This window comes from Solea senegalensis, linkage group LG14, assembly GCF_019176455.1.
Source record: "Solea senegalensis isolate Sse05_10M linkage group LG14, IFAPA_SoseM_1, whole genome shotgun sequence".
In the NCBI taxonomy this organism is placed as follows: domain Eukaryota; kingdom Metazoa; phylum Chordata; class Actinopteri; order Pleuronectiformes; family Soleidae; genus Solea; species Solea senegalensis.
Genome location: NC_058034.1, coordinates 628601 through 652286, shown reverse-complemented (window position 1 = coordinate 652286; position 23686 = coordinate 628601). Strand labels below are relative to the sequence as shown.

Here is a 23686-nt window from a genome sequence, read left to right as displayed (position 1 = left end):
AAATGACGGGATTTCCATGTTGAAAAGCACAAGTGAGAAGCGACGCAGCATGAGACCATGAAGCATGTCGGGGGAGAGGAGACGTGGGCTGGGTTCCACCGTCTCAAGCAGACAATGTAATGTCTGTGTGAAAAGACACACGCGGGATGGGACGCAACAAAGTGCAAAAAGCAGGACACAGCTTCGAGGGTTCAAGTGGAAAAATGCTGCTGGTTTATTGCCAAGTGCACACGTGCACAAAAAATAATAACAAAAAAAAAGAATAAAGAAAATACTTGGAAATCACAAAAATCAAACCAGCCCTTCACAGGCAAAACAAAACTCCATGGAGAAGCACGAAAAAGGCAACCTCACAGCCTTCTGCTGCAGTATGTTTATGTAAAAAATATCTATCTACTGACCTCCTACCTTCTAACAAGGAAAAACTCTTTGCTATTGTCAGGTCATCCTTGTTTCCAGAGAACGTTTGTGTCAGATGTAATAACATTTTCTCCTTTACTTATATTGTTGCACCCGAGTGAATGGCCGTGCAAAACATTCCCACATTTTCTCAGAATGTTCCTGAAACACTCAATTCATACAGATCATTTACACTGTTTATAAGGCAACACTGACCAAGGCTTCCAACATCCAACCACCAAAATGAATTTAGTTCACATTTGAGTCCAATAGCACATTAAAAGCCACTGGGCGTATCGCAGATGACACGTTTGCACCAGCGTGCTTTTAGATTACCAGTTTGTGCTATTGGGGAAAAAAAACGTTTCTGAAAGCTGAGAAGTTGCACGTCAAAGCCAAGTCTCATAGCATCTTCATCACCAGAGAGCAAAGATTTGGAAAAACGACGGCACAAAGTTTCCATTTTGTGGCCTGTTTTTGGACCTTGAGACAAAAACTCATTATTTTATGTTTGTCATTTTAAATTGTTGATACACTATTTTAACATGCAGTAAATAACTTCCAGATATTAAAAGTTATCCAGGAAAAAAAGAGTAAAAGCACTTACTCACAGGACATTTGCTGGCCCTTTTATTCTCCACCATGCATTCTTGAGATATTTAGTTCACAAAAACAGGAGGTCAATCTCATGGGTGCACTCATACAATGTGTGTTTGGTCTGAATTAATGTCGAGTAATAGTCATGAAATACAATTACAACAAAGGAAAAACAAAATAAAACACTGAATCTGACTACTTATGCCTCATCATGATTGATTGTCCTCTCAGACATTATGCACAAACTCACAACCTGCTGTGTTTACACACACGGTGAAGTGTTGACGTTGGGGGTTGAGTGGTTTACATAATGTAACTGTGGTTAGTTCTGCTTCACTCTGTGTGGTTCCTGCCATTAATGTAATGTAATGAGAGGCTGCTGCAGATGGTGGAGCTGTCTGCTATTATAAGTCACTCAGCTGATACGGCCACACACCATCACCATTGCCTAACCATTCCCTTTTGTGGCTGTTGTCCCAAAAAGAAAAGCTTAAAAAATACATCTGTGGCTAAAAATAACACATCTCAATGATTGATTTTCAACTTGTATCCTTATGGTAATTGTTGCCAACAAAATAGGCCCCCACACAATAAGGGCATGAATAATCTACTGTAACTTCAAACCCTCAATGGCGTGTTATAAAGACTCTGATGTGTCTTAATATGATTGAATTATTCTTCAAGACTGTGTTGATGGGCAACCGCAGGGGAACATGCTATCACAAAGCCATGCATAAAATCTACAAGGAATAAAAAATGACATGACATGTAATGTAGAAAGCCTGTTTGCAGCCTTATTACAAGCAACGGCACGGTTATGGATTTACTTTGAATTTGTTTCAATGGCGGTATGCATGTTTTATCCAAGTAATGCACTGCTTAATTAAATCTTTACTGTAAATAAAAAAATGTATTAATGGAGAATGGGTTTTTTAAAAGTTTGAATAATTTATGTCTTTGTTTGCTTTTATGTTTACGTCTCAGATCTGCTCTGCAAGCATATGGTACTCGTCTGGGTTGTCCATTAGCAACTCATGCATTAGTGTTAGAAGATGCACATAATTGTTACGTTATGTGTAATCAAATGTAATTATGTCTGTTTTGTTCGTTGCCCAGTGTGTATCTTATCAGTTTAGATGGATAATCAACAGATTTGCACTGACCATTTCCACAGGTGATAAATAAATGTTGTAAAATCCTCAAAACCAAACTGAATCAAAAATGGTAAAATGAGTTAAAATAATATTTTGATGGTGTCTGTTCGGATCATCTCTGCTAATGTGATCGTAAGCTATAACAATTAAGTGATAGATGAATAGGTGTTCAGTTATAAGCTACAGAAAAAGACATTTTGAGTTTTGGGAAACAACGTTTGACTTTTTTTCTTTTATGGACAAATTGATTAATCAGCTGAAAAATGAATAGCTTTTCACACAAATGAAGTATACTGGATTTTAGAGGAACGTTTGGAGTTGTCAGCAGCTTCTCAATGTTCACTTACTGGCCATTTTATTAGGTACACAGCAATGGCAGTTGGCAGATAAATTCTTACATAAATTGTGTAAACACGCAACTTGAACAAGGGAACGCGCAAAAATAATAACAATAAATAATAGTCTTTCATTTACAATGTATATGTACAAACCAAGCAAATAACACACAGCTAGTCTCAAGACTTCCCTCACAAAATCCACACAGACGGGACTGAGGCTCCGCTGTCACGTATATTTCTGCAATTCTGTGGTTGATGGTAAACCACAAATTTGCCCTTCCTTTCAGACAGTTCCTCCAATCATCATGTAAAAGCCCAGCGTCCACGCCCACCCACTGCTCCGTTGACCCCCAGAGAAGCTGAGCTTCCCTTGAAGTGAAGCTTTTGTCCCATTTGTGCAATAACTTTCACCGTAGTGGAAAAAAACCTATTCTGTATCCCACAGAGAACAGCTGAAGCCGAGCTTCAAGTGGTTTTAATGCGGAGGCTGCTACGGGAAAGCGAAAATCAACGATTACGTGATCTGTGATAAACAGCTGATTCTGAACAAACTAGTATTAATATTGAAATGAAAGTAAAACACAGAACATATTTGACGACATTACTGCTACACAGAACAAAGTGGCAGCAAGAGTCTTGTGCTGCTACAGCCCATCCGCTTCAAGTGTTCAGAATTACTGTTGACTTTCTCAAACCAGTCTGTGATGCTTTAATGAACTGAGTTGCTGCCATGTGTTTGGCTGATGAGTTATTTGCACATAGAAGCAACTTAACAGGTGTATAGTATAAAGTGGGCAGAGGATCTTAAACATCCAAGGACCACCTGTACAGTTGATCTGTTATCATCTGTAAATGGAATGTAAAAGTTGTGTTTGGGAATTTGCAAAAGAGAAATATCTAACAAAAAGTTTTTGTTCCTTGTGAAAATAGAAATCTAAAACGTACTGAGCTGCATGGTAGTGTTCCTCAGCTAATAATGTGAGAATTAGACACTGAGCCTGCCGGCCTCAAGTGTATGATGAGTAAAGAGTTCTCCAGAGGAGCCAAAACCTGCAGCAAATCCGCTGTCTAATTCACTGACCAGCATAAATCCTATTCCCTCCAGCTTTCCTCTGCCCTCTGGGAGGATCTGGATCAGCATCTAATGAACCGCCTTCAATTAGCCCTTCCTCCACTATTTGCCCTCTATAGCTAACCGGAGCACACCATCAAGTGCCTCCGCCTTTTGATTTTCTGTAGACCCACTGGACAATTTCACTGAGGTAACCGTGAGAGCGCAAAGCCCAGGAGCACTGTCCTCCTGAGATGCAACCATTCTCCAAATAAAGACAAGATTATGAATCCCCTTCTCTCCTCAGACTTATGCTTAGAAATAATGTCTAGTGTGAGCCTTCAAAAAAAAAATTCTGGCAAGAGCATGACTTCTGAAAATGTTAATCATATACTTAAAGCACAAAGAGTAAGAAATTGCAATTTTCCTCCCATGGAAGGATTAGGTCAAGGAGACATGAGCAGCAACAAGCAGCAGTTTGACATTGAAAAAGCTCAGTCATCAGTTTACTATTAATGTCATGAAGTTTGGTTTGTGGATTTAGCTTTAGATTTATCATAATTCCAGATCTGTAACCATACAGAATATGAATATTGTGGGGAAAATTAAAAGCTTATAATTATGACAAAGAGGAAAATAACTTTGTTTTCATATAGATACGGTATGATTTTATAAAGACAATGTAACATGTTACAGTTATAGGGTATGGGCATTAACGGCAGAAATGATGAAATAAGGGAGAGGTTATGTGGTTGGATTTAGACACAACAGTCACCTGTAAATGACTCAGAAAGGAGCATGGATTTTCATCATCCTCTGCATTACAGACTCACTGGGTGAAAATATAGCATGTCGCACGGTTTAAGGGTTGAAATATACATTCAATATCCTGACAGTGGCTTTGAAAAACACCCACAACAGGGACAATGTTTGGTCTCAACTGGGTCTTGAACTGTAGTCTGTAGTCTTGCTGTGACTCATATGTCACCACTGCCTCTTGTAACATTCTAGCTGTGTGAGAACATACTTTTTGTCAGACAAGGTTTGTTAAATACAGGAATTGTAGCCTTTTGTGCTGCTTAAATATATATGAAAGTGGACATCTTTAGAATTTAGATTTATTACAGTTGTATGTAATTATTAAACATTTGTTTAAACGAAAACAAATGTTATCTATTGGGTTTTTTTAGAAGACAAACATAATATGTTTTTTTGGAAAATCAATGTTAAAATATTTTTTACAAATTGTTCAGTTGGATTTTTGTACATCTATTTTGCTATTTTTTAAATGGTTTATTTAACACTTCTTTCAGAGATTACACCACTGTCGTGATGTGAGATTTATACTGCAAGTAAACCCAGAAACTGAATTCCCTGACAAATCACTTCTATGAATATTTGACTATTAATACACATATTTCGCTCTACTCAACAACTGCAGTTCATCTTCAGCCTCCAACCAATGTGAGTTTTTAGTTTTAGTTTTTCAATTGTCAGAGACAGGGGAAATTACACATCTAATTTTTTGGAGGGTTAATTAATGAAATTAATGTTTGAGGAATATCTGGTTATTAAAGAACTAATTTAATCCTGTTAGTTATGTGGGCTTTTTCTGTGAGTGACTGTAGGGAGAGAGAGAGAGAGAGAGAGAGAGAGAGAGAGAGAGAGAGAGAGAGAGAGAGACAGACAGAGGGGTGGGGGGGTATCAGAGTGGAAAATGCAATGTCCCCCCTAGTTGTTCAGTCAGTGGATCCGAGCGCCTGCATGCTGAACAGATAGCCTGACAATAAACTAATTATGATACAGTCAAATGTGCTTCACACCTGTGCGCTTGACGCTCCATGGTGTCCTCATGCACAAGACAGATCCAAGTATGTAGCTCTGATCGGGCTTTGATTCATGGCAACGCACTCTTTGATTCAGGTCTATAATGCATTATAACACACAGTAACATGTGTGTACAGTAACATCAGTAACAGTAACATGGATTATATACATATATATATATAAATATACATATATATATATATATATATAAATATATATATATATATATATATATATATATATATATATATATATATATATATATATATATATATACATATATATATAGACATTTGTACCAACCCTTCCTCAACACAACTGATGGTCTCAAACATAATGGGAACCTCTGGGAACTGCCAAGTGTGCACAGCTGTCATCAAAGCAAACTTGACTGTTTTTAAAGAATCAAAAACATATTCTGGTTTCTTTAACAGTTTTTTGTTTACTACATAATTCCACATGTGTTCCTTCAGATGCATCACCTTCAAAACACTGAGGATAAAACACCTCAGTATGGGCAGAGCCTGAATATGGCAACATTTCCACCAAGTGGTGCCAGTGCAGTTCAGCTGCCCACAGCATGGTTTGGAATGGTAAACCCTGATTTGGCGTGTTTTAATCTTGGGGTGCCTCAATGGGATGGGGATAGCTGCATCAGCCTACCAAAAATAATTATAATAATATTAAATAAGATGAACACAGGAAAGAAAGGGCAACAATGCCCTTTCAGCTACACTAAGGCCCGGGTCATACCTTCCATGTCCGCATGTCTACAGAGTGAGCAGCAGTGTGTGGACTTTTTACAGGCAAACACGAGCACCTTCACATTTTTCAGTAAATGGTATGAAAATGAATGGTACCCAGGGATGCTTGTTTGAAATTATCAAAGGAGGTCCACCAGTACAGAAACGAACACGTGTAGCAGCTCTCTTATAGCCCATGACACGTAGTCAAGTAGGACCTGGCCCTGGTGGCTCTTAAACCTCTCTGTGTTGTAATGTGTGCTACATTTAAACATTTCTCTTGTCACATGAGGATGACAATTCCCTGTTGACCAATCAACAGAGTGCAGATTGTGTACCACTCAACCACTGTGTGAGGTACCTCCACAGAGGGCTGCCAGAGAAGTGCTACAAATTGGTTATTGTGGTACCACTAGCAACTGAAACACAAATAATTGTGTGACATGCTGAGCTGAACCAAACTCTATCAGTTGTCGGAAACTGTTTTTTTGTTTTGTGTGTGTTGTGTATGAAGAACACGTTTGCCTGTGCTCATCAGGAAGGAAGGGACTCAGGATAAAGAGCCGCCGAGAGCTTTAACTCCATGCAGCACTCCACTGATAAACAGCTTAACACTTCTAAGGGTTTTTTATTGATCATAATCTAACCACATATTGACAGCAAGCAGTTTTGATCATGTGGACTGAAGAGTTGTTGCGTTGATATACAGCAAAAAATCTGCAGGTCAATAGATTAGTGGGTTTTGGTTGATGTCTTTCTGTGCTACGGTCGCTATGATTAGTGGTTAAGGCTCAGATCTCTCAAAGTAAATTCACTGTAATTAGAGAAGGTTGTAGAGAGTGTAGACAAGATTAATGGACCCTCTGCCACAGCAATATGTGCACGTCTCTCCCTCTTTTATGATCACACCATGCTATATCCATCTTTCACCACTACATTCATAGACACTGTCGTTAAGTAACCTTCGTTTCAACCTTTGCAAAAATGTGAATCCCTTTTCCACAGAGGACCATTAAGATGACCCTGTGTTATACTTATCAACTGGGAGTGTGGGAGACTGAAGTGCTCACTCTCTCACACCAAAGTCCATAAAGAAAATCGGCGATTTTACATCACAGCACACAAGAGTTGCTGTTCCACTGCTGCTTCCATCAGTAACTTCCAATATGTTACCCAATAACTTCATTGTTGAAAAACATTGGTTTTGATTTACCAACGTGGCACAAATTTGCCAAAACAGGCAGCAGTGGACCAGCAGCTCATGTGTCCCGACAAAGTAAAACGCTGATATTCTCTATGGATTTTGGTGTGGGTGAGCGAGCAGTTTGCAAAATTATGTTTCCAACCAAAGAGAGCAGTCACATCGCAGGAAAAAAGGGTAAACACACTATTATGATATTGGAAACTTAAGCAGACACTCAATTTTTATTTTATTTATTTTTTTAATATTTTTTAGGTGGAGAAACTTGTTGCTGCGGGAAGCTGCTGGAATCTCTGCATGCCTGTAAGACTTCTCGTCCCCACTGAGCTTGTCTAAATCCTGTGGATCCCTACGTAACAGCGATAAGGCACCTCTCTTCAGCTGGCCCGGGATGCTATGTAAGCTGAACTGTTTTCCCCACAGGGCCTCTCAGCAGAGCTCATTTAACAACCTGATGTTTTGTAATTAAGAATAGAGCTGTATAGTATCAACGGTGCCCCGTTAGTTCCTTCGTACCCTTTTCGACTGGAGAGTGAGCCAATGAGTCTATTAGTCTCCTGTGAGGGATGGGGGGGCAGTCGGGAGAGGGAGTAAACACTTGCCAGATGTTTGTTGAGCTGCAGTGAAGAGGGTGTTCACATGCATGAGTGTCAGTTTGGGAGGATACATGTTGGAACACGTCTCATGATGTTTTATATAAGAAACTAATAAATAAGAAATGAACTACTGCAGTGTCTGACATTATCTTTCATTTTTTTAGCATCTTTTCAAAAGATGTATGTGACATGATGAATATCAGCTGCAGGTACACTGAAGCTGGGTTAAGCAACATGCAGTATATTTGGTGTTATTGATCAGTAAGTCCATAATAATCCTATCAACTTAATGTAGGTGATCTAGGAGAGGCTTTTACAAATCCTGGTGCAGTTTAGTAAGGTTCAAAAGACGGTTGGTTAATAATTTGTGTATCATTTCTTCATTAGTTTTTCAAAATAAAACCAGAAATAAAAAAACGAAAAAACAACTTGTTTTCTCAATATTTGTTTACAAAATCAAAATGAAAAAACGGATAATGACTCGTTTTTCCAATTTCTGATTTTGTGCATGAACAATGGAAAAAACGGATTCCAGGCGTTTCCCGTTTAATCCAATGTTGATAAATACAAGTTACGTGACCCGGAAGTGATCTGTTACTGGACAAGACAAGAAGACGAAGAAGAAGGGAAGCATAAGCTAGAGTTGTGACAACGAAAAAAAAGGAAAAATGTGACATTTATGTCAATTTTTTTTAGTGGGAGTAAGCCAGAAACATTTTTTACCTTTTTTCTAGGGATAAAATCCAGTGGATTGCCATGGCATACAGATATTTATATTTTGAGCTCGATCAAATGGATTTTTAAGAGAATGTTCACCATCCAAAAAGACAGAAGGGAGCTCTGGGGCAGTTTTTTCTCTTTGCAACAGCTGATTTATCACTTTCCATGTGATTGTAATATCTATTAAATCTTTCACTGAAATATTTCTTTTTTGCAGATCTAATGGAATGAATATACTTTCTATAGGATTTATAAATGGCAAAGAGGAGTGGGATTTGAGAGATATTTTCTGTATAGTTTATTCTTTTTCCTCAACGTTTCAACAAATCAGCTGTAAACCAAGGCTTATTTGAGTCTTGACTGTATTTCCTGGTAGAACTTCCGATTGGGAAACATTCATCAAAGTTAAAACTAATAACTTAAATACTGGTAAACTTGTCTTTAAATGTTTTAATATTTGACTTGCTCATAATTATTTTGTACATTGTTTTTTTTTTTGGTATGTTTAGCTCTATTAACACTCTTGATTAAAGAGGAAAATAGGAAAATGATCTGACAAATCTAAATGCAAGACCCAAGATTTCATTCCTTCACTCAAAGAGTTAGTTAAAATGTTATCAATCAAGGTTGCTGAATTTTCTTTACCTCGTGTAGATTTATGAATAAGAGGGAAAAAGTAACTAGAATACAGAATATTAAGAAAGTCCCCAGTAAGGGTATCTGATTTATATTTAATAAGATTTATATTGAAACAGAGTTTATCCTCATTGTTTATCAGATCAAGACAATTTGAAAAACTTTCATTGAAGTCTTTGATGACAGAGTCAGGTGGACGATAAATAACACCAACAACAACATTCTTTCCACCAGAGAGCTCTAGAAAAAACGATTCCACTTCAGCCCCATCAGACTTTAGAGAGGGTCATCCCTGATTTTAAATTCATAAACATCATTGATGAACAGAGATACTCCGCCTCTAGATCTATTCTCTCTTACACAGTGAACCGAATTGTATTTAAGTAATTTAAAAATGTCTCTAGGGTCGTCTGTAAGCCATGTTTCTGATAAAGCAATAACAGAAAAATCATGTTTAATTTGTTATGTGCTGTCCAGGGTGTACTGCCTTTTTCTCTAGGTCAGCTGGGATTGGCTCCAGCTTCCCCAGTGGCCCTCAAGGTGAAAGTCACAAAATATGATGGAGGCAGCATTGTATGAACAACAGTGATTTCCTCTATGGACTTTGGTACACGTTTACAATGTGACAAAAACTTCAGTTGTTTAGTCAGAAAACACTGTCTAAAGGTCAGGATGGAGTCACTTAAACCTGTTTTTGTCACCACTGGCAGACAGTGAAACACACTTTAGCAAACCTGAGGCTAAATCACTCAGAGCTGGATGATGGTTATAGACTATCTTGGTTCCTCACACATATCTTTTACACTACACACCATGATGAACAATTGTAATTAAATAAGTGACTTATTTAGTCTAAATTGTAGATTATATTAGAAAAAGACTGTGTTATGATGACCAGAAACCTGAATAACAGATAACAGCCAGTATTTTTCTCAGTCACCAAACTTGAGGTGGCTCATTCCTCCTTTATTTAGCCCAAGCCGAACAAATGCAACATCATTCCATTCCATGTGACTGAATTCATCCCCCAATCTCATTTCACACTTGCATATCAAAACAGATGCACAGAATAATCCTAAAATCTATTCACCCTGTGATTTTTCCCAATTAATGTCTACGTTCATAACATCCAGGCATAAACCGGCAAACCTCCAGCTGCTATTGTGAAACAAAGCACTGGAAAAAGCATTTATAGCATTATGGGATGTATCCTGCATTGTGAAAGCACGCTGTCAGCCCATTGTTGGGATGTGCATTGATTGAAGTGAAAAGCCAGAGCCATTATTCAAAGCCATCCAGCACTCAATTAACACTCCATTTGCATTATGGCAGAGCTACGCGGCCGCCGCTTGATTAATATGTCTCCTTCTCCCTTGCCAGTCAATCATGAATCATCCTTTCTGCCACAGCGCAACGCTACACTTCCCTGCCCATGAGAGAGAGAGGGGAAAGGAGGGAGGAAAGGAGGAAGGAAAGGATAAGAGAATGGGAAGCAAAGGTGTAGGGAGGATGATAGGAAGAATGTGAAGAGAAGAGAAAGGACAAAGAGGGAGGAAGAGAAGGTGGCAAGGATGACGGGAAAAAGAGGAAGAAGAGGAAAGATTTAAAAAAAAAAAGAACATGGTAGAGATAAGACAGGATATGGAGGCTGAGGGAGTCTTATATGAGTATGAGGTGGGGAAGTCCATGAAGGATGGACGCCAGAGAATTGAAGAGAACAGGCTAAAGGGAGATGGATGGGAGGATGGCTGATGCGAAGATGTGGTTATAGATTGGGTTAACGGATAATAATAAAACAAAGGAACAACACAGTGAGGAAAGGAGAGAAAAGAGGAGAAGGAGGCGGGCTCATAAACACTGATCAAATACTGATAAATACTGATGTAAAAACAATTAAAGAAAACATCAGGTAAAATCGGGCTGGGTGCATTTGTGTCAAAGAAAGATTGAGGATGTAATACATGGATGAGGATGGGAGTGAGCGGTGTGAATGTCTGCAGTGTCAGCAGTAAAGCAGGGATGTAACTAGACTGGTGAGGGAGCTGAGCCTGAATCGTTAGTCAATCTACATCCCAGTCCTCCTGTTTTAGAGGGAGTGAAGTACAAATACTTTGATACTGTAGATAATTCAGGTGTACGATGTATTTCTCTGTTTTCTTCATTTTATTTTTATTGCCTACATTTGAAAGCAAATATCTGTTGTTGTTAATAAACCAACAAATGTTTGTGTGCATAGAAAATGTTGCATAGTTATCAAGAGTTGTTGTGTGTTTAGACTTTCTGATTGTGTACATTTCAGAGTCTGTGCTTTCTTATATTTACTTGACTAAATAAGTCAAGTAAAAACTACGTTGGAGACCCTGAAAAAGTAAAGACACAAGTGAGTTATTTTGGCAGAATACTGTAGCCGTAGAAGTGGTGACTATTTTAGACAAATATACTGATTTGAATTTTTTGTTTTTGTGATTTTAATATTGGTCAACTTTATTTTGGCACATACAGGAAATAGCTTTGGGCTACCAGTGTGATGTTGATATCACTTACTACACGTGACGGTCCAGTAGTTACAAAACAATTTGCTAAGTTAAATTGTGTTAAAACCCTCTTTTGAGTTATCTTTCTGTAGTTTTTATTTGTAATAACCTTTCAGCATAATATTAATCAAGTGATCTGCTCCTCCTCTTGTCTCCAGTCCTGTGGAAATCTAGATGGTGATTAGAGCTTTTGACCAACCACTGGGCAGTTCAAAGGACAAACGGCTCCTATTGGATGTCCGATGAATCAGTTGTATATACACGTCTCCACTAAAGACTCAATTTCTTCATTTCCCTGTGGCACTGGAGCTGCAAGCAACTAACACTTGAGACACACAAAATGCTTGATATTTTTAGGAGGCGACATGTGTTGGATACTCGGAGACAATAACTGCCACTTGAACATCATAGGCATGAGATACAAGCTCAAACACTCAGCCTCTTCATTTAAAAAGGAGCCAGTTGGATTGATTCAGTCTATTATGGCGCCATGTGTCTTCTGTGGTGTGTTCTTCAGAAGGGACTAGAACATGCTGTAAGGATTAAACACCCAGTCTGGCCTAGAAATGAGGGTGACAAGGCTGAAGAAAATGATATCCGCTCGAGTGCCACCACAGTGAGCCAGATGAGCAGCATGAAATGGAGAGATGGATGGTGTAATGATCAGGTCATTAGAACCTGACGAATGAGCTTCTGCTTTTTCTTTCTGTTTTATTGCCAAAGGAGACATGTGTGCAAATTATGCTCAAAAACTTAGAAGTCGGTATCAGTCACATGTTGGCAAAAATACAGCAAAATGTATTAAAACCACAATCTAATAAATGTATCACAAATAAACTACAAAATACAGCAGCCACATCATGTATCAAAATAATGTACTGTAATCTAATGTGTATTTTTGTACTTTCTAAATACTAAAAATACTTTTTTTGAGGTAATCTTTTCTCTGTTTGGCTTTTTCATTTATGCCCTCACTGGCTGACGAGAGGACAGCCGGATGTCTGAGGGCAACAGAAACTGAATATTCCATGATCAGACAACAGATTAAACCTGCTTCACCCAAATAGACGTTAAGTTACTCAGGTTTAAGGAACTCCTTTATTTACTTTCCAAAAATGTAGTCTTTATGGTGTGTTTTATCACAGCTGCATAATTTAATTTACAGCTCAAACTCTCATTGGCGTGTGTCATATTTAAATGTAACATCCTATTATCATCCAATAGAATAAGTTCCTAACCAACTAAGCTACTTAGAAGCCAATAATTGACAAGATCAATAAGTTCTCATTTTAAATGCACAGGAAGTGACCTCTTCAAGTTGCTTGATGCTTGAATGCTTGAAATTGTGTGCAACAATTTCACATTTTCTAAAAGACGGAAACAACTCAACGTGCTTTTCACCTGAAGCTATAAGTCATCTCACAGAGTTGGTCACATGACCACCTGAAGTCTGAGTTGAGGCTATAAGGCTGAAGGGTATATCCAGTTTATTAGGGTGATTGGAGTGTGGAGTGGTAGTGAGCATTGTGCTGCTGCATATCAAAGCAGTTTAACTATCACTTTGATTTACTCGACTCTTCCTCACACACAGACACACTGACAACGGACACATCTACAGTCAGACTGTACTTCAACACTAGGATCAATCTTCTTCTTTCTTTCAGCTTCTCCCTTTAGGGGGCGCCACAGCGGGGCCACATGCCTCCTAAAATCAGGATCTATACCTAAGATATACCACGGTTCAGCCAACATGTGATTTTTTTATCATCCAGCCATAGGTTATGTGTATAAGCAGAGGTAGAAGGTTTCTCCCTCTCTATTATTGAGTGATGACACTCTCTGACCAATCAGTGGCCAGCAGTCTGTTGACTTTCGACTCAGCTCATCGACCTCACCACACAGGTACCAAAAGAAGCACCAGGTACTATCCCTGGAGTAGAGTCAATCTGCGCCAAGTAGAACTGTATAAACAGAAAAGTGCCATTAGAATGTGTAATTAACAATGAGCAATGGGGTATCCCGGCCCTTAACCTGGTGGGGACTCAAACCAGCAACCCTTCTGACGAGAAGACAGGAAGACGCTGATATCGGATAAAAGACAGAAGAGTGAACGATGAAGGACAAAGATGAATGGCTTTGGTGGAGGAGGAAATCAGGGGAGGAGGGCTGGAGATACAGCTCTAATACAACAGATGAGTGACAAACGAGGAAGAAGAATCAAGAATGTTGCCTTTTATCACCAATGTGTTATTATTATTATTATTATTATTATTAACATTAACAGGAATAAATACAGCCAGCATGTGCTGGTGATTGCTCCGTGTGAGTGTGTCGATGAGCAGTTTAAATCATTTGCTAGTTCAAAACCATTTCAAAACTCCCGTGAAATACACAGAAAAAAGAAAATCATTCTGGTGCTTCAATTATGCTGCGCAGAGGTGTACAAGCATACAAATGAGCGGAGGTGAATCTTACCCATTAATGAGCACAGAGACAGACATAGGAAAAGCACTCAAAAGCCCTGAAACCAAATTATGTTTGCAATTAAAGTCAGTGATCTAGCTTTTACTTTTTCCCAGTGCTGGGTTGCTGGGGTAACCTTGTTCCTTATCGGTTATTTTCCATTTTACATATTTTACTGAATTAGGCTGGTATTTAAAACATTTCATATACGTACATTAACAGGACTCACAATATAGCAAAAGAGGGGTCAACTGCATTACCTACAAATTACCAACATATTAGCCACATATGCTGATGAGGTTATAAGAAAATATAATTCACACACCGTTATCTTCGTGTGAGTTAGAAAAGGAGATTTTTATTCCAAGTGAAAGGTCATCGAGTAGATTTAGAAGGAAAAAAAAAAATAAGTTTTCCCATTACTTTTTGTTCATTCCCTCATGACTATGATTTGAGTCTTAAAGTTTCATATTATACTAAAAGTGTGCGGCACACTAGCATTATTATTGTCCGGCCAGGTGGATGGATTTATAATATATATATATTATTTGTTTTTCTGCACAAAAACTACAAAGTCATGCAAAATTCAGAGCTTTTATTCTGAAAAACGATAAATTGAGAGAAAGTGCAGTTTAAAGACACTAGTAACAGTCAGTCTTTTTAAACCAACCCATCTCTTAAATGTGACGTGTTTGTACAATATTGAATAGTTTAGACTAGAACAAAGTATTGTGGAAAAGATATGATGTTTTAGCCTGGTATTTAATTGTGTAGAGAATGATTGGTCCAAAAGCACATTTATTTGTAGAACCCTGGTATATGTTTGGACCTGGAGGCACAATTTGCAAACAATAAGGGACGGTTTGGTTTTAGTTTTTGCTTTTTTGGAATCTTGCTTATCATAAAAAGCTTTAAATGCATCCAAACCACGCTGTAATGCTGTAAAACTGTATCATAACATGTGAGCAGTTCAGTCCTCTCGCTGCTCATGTTCACATTTGGATTTTCTTCCCTCTGTCTTTTTTAAAAAACTAATTTATGGGTAAGTGGTAAATGGGCTGATACAAATGTGTTATTATGGTTTATTTGTTTAGAAGGTTGAAAGACTGATGGAAGTAGCATTAGTGTCACAAATAATTGGTATGGAGCCATTTCTGTAGTTAAAAAGGGACAAACTGCAGGTTTTGTGTGTCACACGTTCACAGTGAACAGTGCTACAAACAACATGGAAAAATATTCTGTTTTATATATTGACAAAATACAAGTCCTGTGTTGTTTAAGTGACAAAACAATCAAATATCTCACTTGAGTAAACTTGCAGTAGATAAGGGAGATATAGAAAAGGGGGAAATGACTTTACATTTAACTGGAACATAGAAGCACATTTTGTTATTTTCAGCATACATAAAAAGAATTACACTCCAAGTGAGCTGCCATTTCAGTTCCTTGACAATAATACGATTACATGCTAATGTAAGGTTTTAGCAAGTGTTAGAGTAATCCACATCACACATTTCACATTTCATGCCGGTTCGGTGCCCAACTCAAGTCTATTTCTTCATCTTGTCAAACCTCGCTGTTCTAAGCTGAGCAATTCATGTGAAATGTCAGAAGAAAAAAGAAAACAACCCTACATGTCGAGCTTGGCAGAAGGGAAGAGGATCTACCCGACAACAAATTAATGAAGATTTCAGTGACTCAAACCTGCTTTGCTGAGCATATTAACACAGCGGCTAAGATGCTTTTATTCTTCTGCTTAACCGTCCTTCAGTCGTGGCGTCTATAGTAACCTCTCCCCATCTTTATTTCTCCTTCCTCTAATCTCCTGCATATTTGTTTGAGTTCACTGTTTGAACCTCAGGAGCTTGTTTGATTAGAGAGAAGCACGGGGGCCTGTGTGAGGCCTTGAATGATCTTTTACTTTATCTTGACATAACAGAGCCATAGCCCTGTGAAAACAGGAACTGCAGGTTAATAGGAGCCATGACAGCCAAAGCCATTCTATCAGCAGTGGTGGTCTCATGAAAAAGGTCAAACTCCAAGTCCAAGCTGGCAACTCAACATAAATGCCAAGAGTGGGGAGTTGGGAAAGTAGTGAAAGGAAAGTATACATTAAATATATATGCACTGACTTAAAGTCAAAGTATTTGATTGATTATATATGGTAAAATCCCTCAAAAAACAACAACAATAAAATAAAACCTTCTATTAATGTGAAAACGTCACTCAGATTGCTGCGGATTCATGCTGGAGGCAACACAAGCAACAGGAACGTGGACTGCTGTATGTCCACTCAAAGTTGCACAAATGAGCTGAACCATCCAGTCCCAGTAGGACCATTCCATCCAGACAGTATCCCAAAGGTTGGACCTGCGTTGGACATAATGTTCATATTTCCGGAGCTCAGTTTGGCCATGCAGGTTGTGTGTGATAACCGATGGGTTTTCTATAATTAAAATAACAGGAGGTTCTTTTATTTTCTCCAAGCAAGACACCAAAATTTAACCCTTCAAAAAATCGAACATAATTACTAAATCTGTAAAAAAAGTAATTGTGAGAATCAAAAGCAAAACAATAGCATAAACAACACTACAACTAATATCTCACATATCTGAGATTTGAGGCCTAGAGTGAAAAGTTGTTATACATGCAACACAAGTCCTAATAAATCACACAAATACACAGAAATATCCACCACAGTAAATACCCTCATTGCCCCAATAAAAAGTTACATCAACTCAAAACACTAATTTAGACCAATTGGTCGCAACCATTGTGCAAGCTGTGCAACGCAACGCCATTTATTTATTTCCTGTTTGCTCATGCAGGAAATTAGCGATACATGTCGTCTATATATCACAAGGAGCACAATACTGTTTAAATTCAACACCGTAAATATGCCAACACTAATAATTATAATAATAATACTACATTTTATTTGTCGACACCTTTCTAAACACTCAAGGTCACCTCACATGAAATACAAACATATAATAAGTGAAAAATAATAGACAATCAAATTGGACAGTGCAATGTAGAGTATGCCATTCTAAACAGCTTGGATTTGATGCTGGTGCGTGCACTCACCCCGCAATATCAACGATGGCCATGACGGTGATACAGCGGTAAACCCTGAGGGTCTGGGTCACTAACACCGAAGCATATCATGCGATGGCGTGATGTTGAGATGCCAAGTCACAGCATCACAGGTCTGTATTTATATAGTGCTTTTCTGACCACTCAAAGTGGCTTTACTAATACCATTTCTTGCCATCCCCCCAATCATACAGCACATTTTCTATCACACATCTTTTCATACCCATCACGTGTTGCTGGCACAGCTGTCAGCAGGACTAGTGGTAATCAAACCCACAACCTTATCGCTCTACCACTGATTTATATGACAGCAATCGACTAAGTTCTAGCTGAAGCACAAAGAAGTGAATGCCTGAAAGGTCTTGTAAGTTTTTTTTTGGTGGGTTCAGACAGAATTTCTTTCTTTAATGTGCACAGACAGGGTTCCAAGAAAGAGCCCGAATTATTATTTTTCTCTTTGTTTCATTTAAGGCCTCACCTGAAAATCGAGGCATTCACTTTGTAAATACATATCTGCTTATAACCTGGTTCCTGGGCAGTAGAATCCCTGAGTTGTTTTTTGTGGAATTACAGAAAGACCAATTAAGAAGTTGTATTTGAAAGGAGACACAACGGTTATTATCCAGGACTTATTTTAAAATAGCACTGTATTTTGTGTCCTCGGTTGCATGTTAGCTCAAAAGAACATTCCAACATGGAACTGAAAAACAAAACCTATAAGAAAAAAAACAAAACAAAAAACAGAATAATGAATGACAAAAAGAAAACTGGCCTGTTTTTTGTGTTTTTTTTTCAAGTTAATGATGCTATAGTAATTCATGTACCAAGCACACACTGCATTGTGGGTGTGGTTAAAGGCCTTTCCTGTTGCTCTTACTGAATTTCAACAGATATGAAGTGTTGCATCATAGTGAAACTGATGAGTTCACTGGACTGTGGAGGGGTAGCCAACTGGGATTGCAAGGAAGGTTCAAAGCATTCTCATTTTCTCAAAGAAAATAAATGCTTCAATTGGGTCTTTCCTTTTTCTGTGTAAATTATTTTCACCTCCTCGCTTTCATGTACTGAAAGCGCACCCACCTATTGGTACCTTGCATGGTGCAATTGAATTAATAAAGCTAAAATATCTACTCTGTCAAGCACATTGCAGCAACTACATGCATTTAGGCATGGATATGTGATTGAGACGGCTGAATTTCAAAATGAGCATCAGAATGTAGAAGGTGTTTTTTCTGACTTAAACCCTGGCGATGAGCTTCACCTATAAGCATCTAGGATTTACAGAATGGTCAAGCTGGTTCAAAAGACAGAATGTAATGCAAATAAATAACCTTGTTACAAAGGTATGCAGAAAAACATTTGCAAACACACATGTCAAACCTTTAACCAGATGGCTACATTTGCACACCTGGGGCCACTTTGCTTTCATGAGGTGTCCTCTGTATGTTATAAAGTGGCAGGTGAGAGTATATTGAGATATTTTATTTGCACTTTTACCATGTATGAATAATATCCTCTCACTCTGGGCACTGGATTTCACAGGGAACCAAATGCCCAAAGAGCAGCTTTGTGAGACCATTTGAAATGATATGATGAAAATGACAGTGAGGCAGTGAGCCATATATGCAGCCTGAAACTGGTTTACCACAGTGGCACAAAAAACATTACACTCAGCTCAAATCTGTTATTATAAGCTTAAACATTGTGACCATAATTACAATAGGATTCCTGTTGTGTGCCTTTTTTAATGGTAAGGTGACTTAAGCTGCCAAACTGCCCTACAACCCTTCGGCCTAACTGGTAGCCATAGCTAATTGGCTACTTTTTGAGTACAAGCATCTGTGGATAGAGAGTGATTTCTCTGAAAATCATATTTAATCAGAGTTCAAGAAGCCGGAGAGACTGTGTTGGGTTTCTGTGAATTGCTTTCAGCTCTGGGACACTCAATTCTCTCAATGGAAATTTCCAATTTAAACCATTTTATTTTTTCCTTTCATTGCCACAGATGTCTTTCTGTATGGAGCAGAAAGCCATTTTGTGACAAACAGCAGATAAATTGCAAACATTAATCATTTCAGAGTCATTATCGGCATTTTAAAAGGTTAAAAAAAGTCCAAACAAACAGTTTTTCATTTGGCTCTGGTTTAATAGGATTATTTATTTGTAATTTGCAGTTGTAGAGCATTTAACACAAACAATTAACAGTAAATTGGAAACTCTACTTATCTGTTCCTACTTCTACATAACATTAAATCTTTAATGAAGAATCAGCTCAAATCAAGCAGATGCACAACAAAAGCAACAGGCTTAATGATAAATAAGATATCAGATTGGCGAGTGAAATGACAGTGGACACAAATGTGAGTAACGCTCCAGGAATGGCTTAACCAAAACTACACAAAAATACGGTATTTAACAATGCAGACAGTTTTGGTTTTATTTAAGATTCATATGGATGATGATTTGCAGCATTCAAATTAGTTTTTACAACACACGTGTCGATTATGACATTGTTTGGATAGAAAATGGAGGTGAGCGAGTACTTGATACTGTACTTGTTATAATAAGTGCATGTATGTGTATATTATGTGGCTGAAATATTACAGACCCGCACTCTGAAGCCTCGGCACAGCAAGTCACATCAATACTTTGTTGGCTGGGATCGCATATGGACTGGGTAGTGGAGGCGTTTAATTAATGCAACATCATGGATGTTAGCTGCCATTACACCCCAAAGAAGAACAAGTTTTTTCTTCTGGTGATATCATGGAGGATGTTATTTTACTGCCTTCTTCTGCATTTAATCATGCATTAGCTACGTATCTCCCCTTGGTTGTTTGGTTGGTGTTTATGGTAATTGTTCTTATTTTACGCCAAAGAAACACCAAAGGTGAAGCATGTGTCTTTCATGTCACGACCCTTTGATCTCGAGGCAAGACCAAATGCTTTTCTATAGCTGCCTTCCAAGCAACTGACCAAGGCACAGATGAGCAAATGGTTCAGTCCTCAGCTGTTGATCCTTTGTTTGAGTATGGGAAAGGACACTTAACAGGTATACTGCTGCATCATTGACTTTCTCGGTGTCCATCCTGTTTCATCTCTCTTTTACTGGATGCTGAATATTGTAAGTACAGGAGCAAATCATTTTCACTTTGGACAAGTGCAACAAGTGTCAAAAGAGTAAGAGACTCATCAGTCATCGGTCATGAGCAGCAACAAAATAACTTTTGAATTCCCTGGCCCTGGTATTGAAGCTAGGCCTTTAGCTTCTTCACTGGGTTCCTGGAACCATACAACCTCCCCAATGGGCAGACCTATGACTGAAGTTGTGCAGGCTAGAGCTGTAACCCTTGGTTACAGGTCCTCCCTGACCTATGGATCATCCGTTGATCTTCTAGGCCAGTCCAGAAGTCGTTTCCCTTCAATAGAATCAAATAGTGAGGACATGACTGAGGAGATCATAATCCTGGAAAAGAAAGTGAAAGACCTGATAGAAGAAAGCTGTATGGCAAAGAGTACCGGAGACTTACAACTGGCTCTTGAAAAAGCCAAAGAGTCAGGGAGGAACGAGAGAGTGCTGGCAAATCTAAGGGAAGAGTCAGGCAGTTGGAACATTAACGTAGTCCTTACCTGCTCAGTTTTGCTCAATCTTGCCAACCAGTACGAGAACAATGAAATGTACACAGAGGCTCTAAACACCTACCAGCTCATTGTGAAGGACAAGAGGTTTATTAATGGGGGAATTCTTAGAGTCAACATGGCAAATATCTACTTCAAAAAGAAAAACTATACCAAAGCAATTAAGTTCTACCAAATGGCACTAGATACAATTTCCAATGATCACAAGATTATGAGGATGAAGATCATGCAGAATATTGCCATGGTCTTTGTTCACATAGGCCAATATTCAGGTGCCATAACGTCACTTGAACACATAATGACTGAGAGCCCCAATATCAGGACAGGCTTCAACCTTGTCCTATGCTTCTACGCCATTGGTGACTCGGAGAGGATGAAGAAGGCCTTTCAGAACCTCATTTCAGTTCCTCTTGGCATCATTAACAAAGATAAGTTCATTCCATCTGATGACGATAACAGTGCAAATACAGCAATTGAGGGAACTAAGAAAGACAAACTTCACCACATGGAGAGAAATGTAAATGCCCTGGCTCTTAAGTATATCATAACTGCAGCTAAGCTCATTGCTCCAGTTATTGAGACTTCTTTAGCAACTGGTTTAGACTGGTGTATGGACTTGGTGAAGAGTTCTCAGTATTCTGAGGCAGCCAATGATCTGGAGATCACCAAGATCATTAACTCTCTTAGAAAGAAGGACTTTAACCTACATGTGGTAGTTGAAACCCTGAAAACATTAGTGAGGAAGGACAGCAGCGTGAAGATTGCAGCTGCCACCAACCTCTCTTCCCTTTATTTCCTGAAGACTGACTATGAACAGGCTAAGCAATATTCTGATTCTGCCATGAATGCTGATAGCACTAACCCAACAGTGCTTGTCAACAAGGGCAACACAGAGTTTGTCAAGCAGGAGTATAAAAAGGCCACAGAATTCTACAAAGAAGCATTGAGAAGTGATTCCTCTAGTACTGAGGCCCTCTATAATCTGGGTCTATCCAATAAGAAACTGAATTGTTTGGAGGAGTCTCTGGACTGCTTTCTGAAGCTTCATGCCATTCTGAGGAACAATGCCCAAGTTATGTACCAGCTGGCCCACCTTTATGAACTTCTTGAGAATCCCAAAGAGGCAATCAAGTGGTTGATGCAGGTCATCAGTCTAACTCCCACTGACCCCAAAGTGCTGGCCAAACTGGGAGAGCTGTATGATCATGAGGGGGACATGCCCCAGGCTTTACAATATTACTATGAGTCTTTCAGATGTTTCCCTTCCAACATTGATGTGATCAAGTGGCTTGGAACCTACTACTACAAGAATCAGTTCTTTGAAAAAGCTATTCAGCACTTTCAAAGAGCTTCTCTCATCGAACCAACGCATGTGCAGTGGCAGCTTTTGGTGGCAAGCTGCTACAGAAAAAGTGGAAACTACCAAAAAGCATTGGACAAATATAGAGACATCCACCACAGGTTTCCACAGAATGTACAATGTCTGCATTTCCTGGTGAGGCTATGTGCAGACATGAAATTAAAGGAAGGCAGAGAATACACCACCACGCTAAAAAAGGTGGTGAAGATGAAGGAGACCAGAGAATTGCTAAAGGGCAGTACTGAGAACAGCCTGATGGGGAGACCAAAGATGGGAGCCAAGAAGCGTGCAGAAGATGTCACCTTCACAGATTTAGAGCTGAGAGATGACCTCCTTCCAGAGTAGCTGCTGCTGCAACCTTCTGCCTCACCAAGCAGCTTCACCTGATCACCAATGGACGTGGACAAGCAGTACATGATATATGCGTCTTTTATCTGCGAAGTCTCATGGACCTGCTGCTAGGTTTTCCATAGGGTTCACCTATGCTTTACCACATGTTCACACTGTCAACCAAATCCACTGTGAGTGTAGTTGATTTGTCACACGATCTGCATGATGTTACTTGAGTATTCCAATAAATGGAACACTACTGACCTTACCACACAGCATGAAACCATAATTTTGCAGCTTGGGAATAAAAACAACGACAGCATAGGAGCTAGCTTCAACTGTATTATATCTTGTGGAAGTGTTACACAAAGCATGTGCACAACACATGGTTTAACCCAAATAATTATCATTATTATTATCATTGGTAGTAGTAGTAGTAGTAATAAAAAAATAATAATTTATTTTATCCATCTGTACCATTGTTTAGCTTACTGTTTAACTTATGTGACTAGCTTTGTTGTCTTGTTTCTGTCTGTTTAATGTTTAAGTAAACCAAGTAATGAAAACCATAGTCTAATATCATGTACAGTATGTGCAACCATACTTGATTCTGATTAAAGTCATTATGAGAGAAGCTGCTTGTCGATGCCTCATCACCTGTTGACTTTGCCTCACTGCAGTTTGTAAGCACCAGTTGTGCAAGAAACGCAGTCACTGTGATGCCAAAAAAATACAGGACACAGTCGACTTCCTTCTGCGTCCACACACTGTGACCATTCACCAAGTGGTGCAGTGCTGAGCAGAAGAGATATGATGTACGTGCATGCGAGCGTTCATGTGTGTGACATGGAACAGAACTAAATAGATTCCATTTAACCACACGATGCCTGTGGAACGAAACTGACAAGAGATTAAAAAATGAGTGCACCACTACCTCCAAACCACCAAGACAACAGAATAAACACAAAAACATGCACACACACACACACACACACACATACA

At 38.8% G+C, this 23686-nt stretch overlaps 2 protein-coding genes across 4 annotated transcripts in view; one reads left to right on the top strand and one right to left on the bottom strand.

The window, feature by feature from the left end:
• The window catches only part of LOC122780425 (inactive N-acetylated-alpha-linked acidic dipeptidase-like protein 2), a 351291-nt gene that overhangs the window by 263236 nt on the left and 64369 nt on the right, over positions 1-23686 (bottom strand). The gene's annotated exons all lie outside the window — the stretch shown is intronic.
• LOC122780984 (intraflagellar transport protein 88 homolog) lies at positions 20561-22699 on the top strand. Its single transcript, XM_044044454.1, has one exon. The coding sequence runs from the start codon at positions 20561-20563 to the stop codon at positions 22697-22699; it is 2139 nt and encodes a 712-aa protein (XP_043900389.1).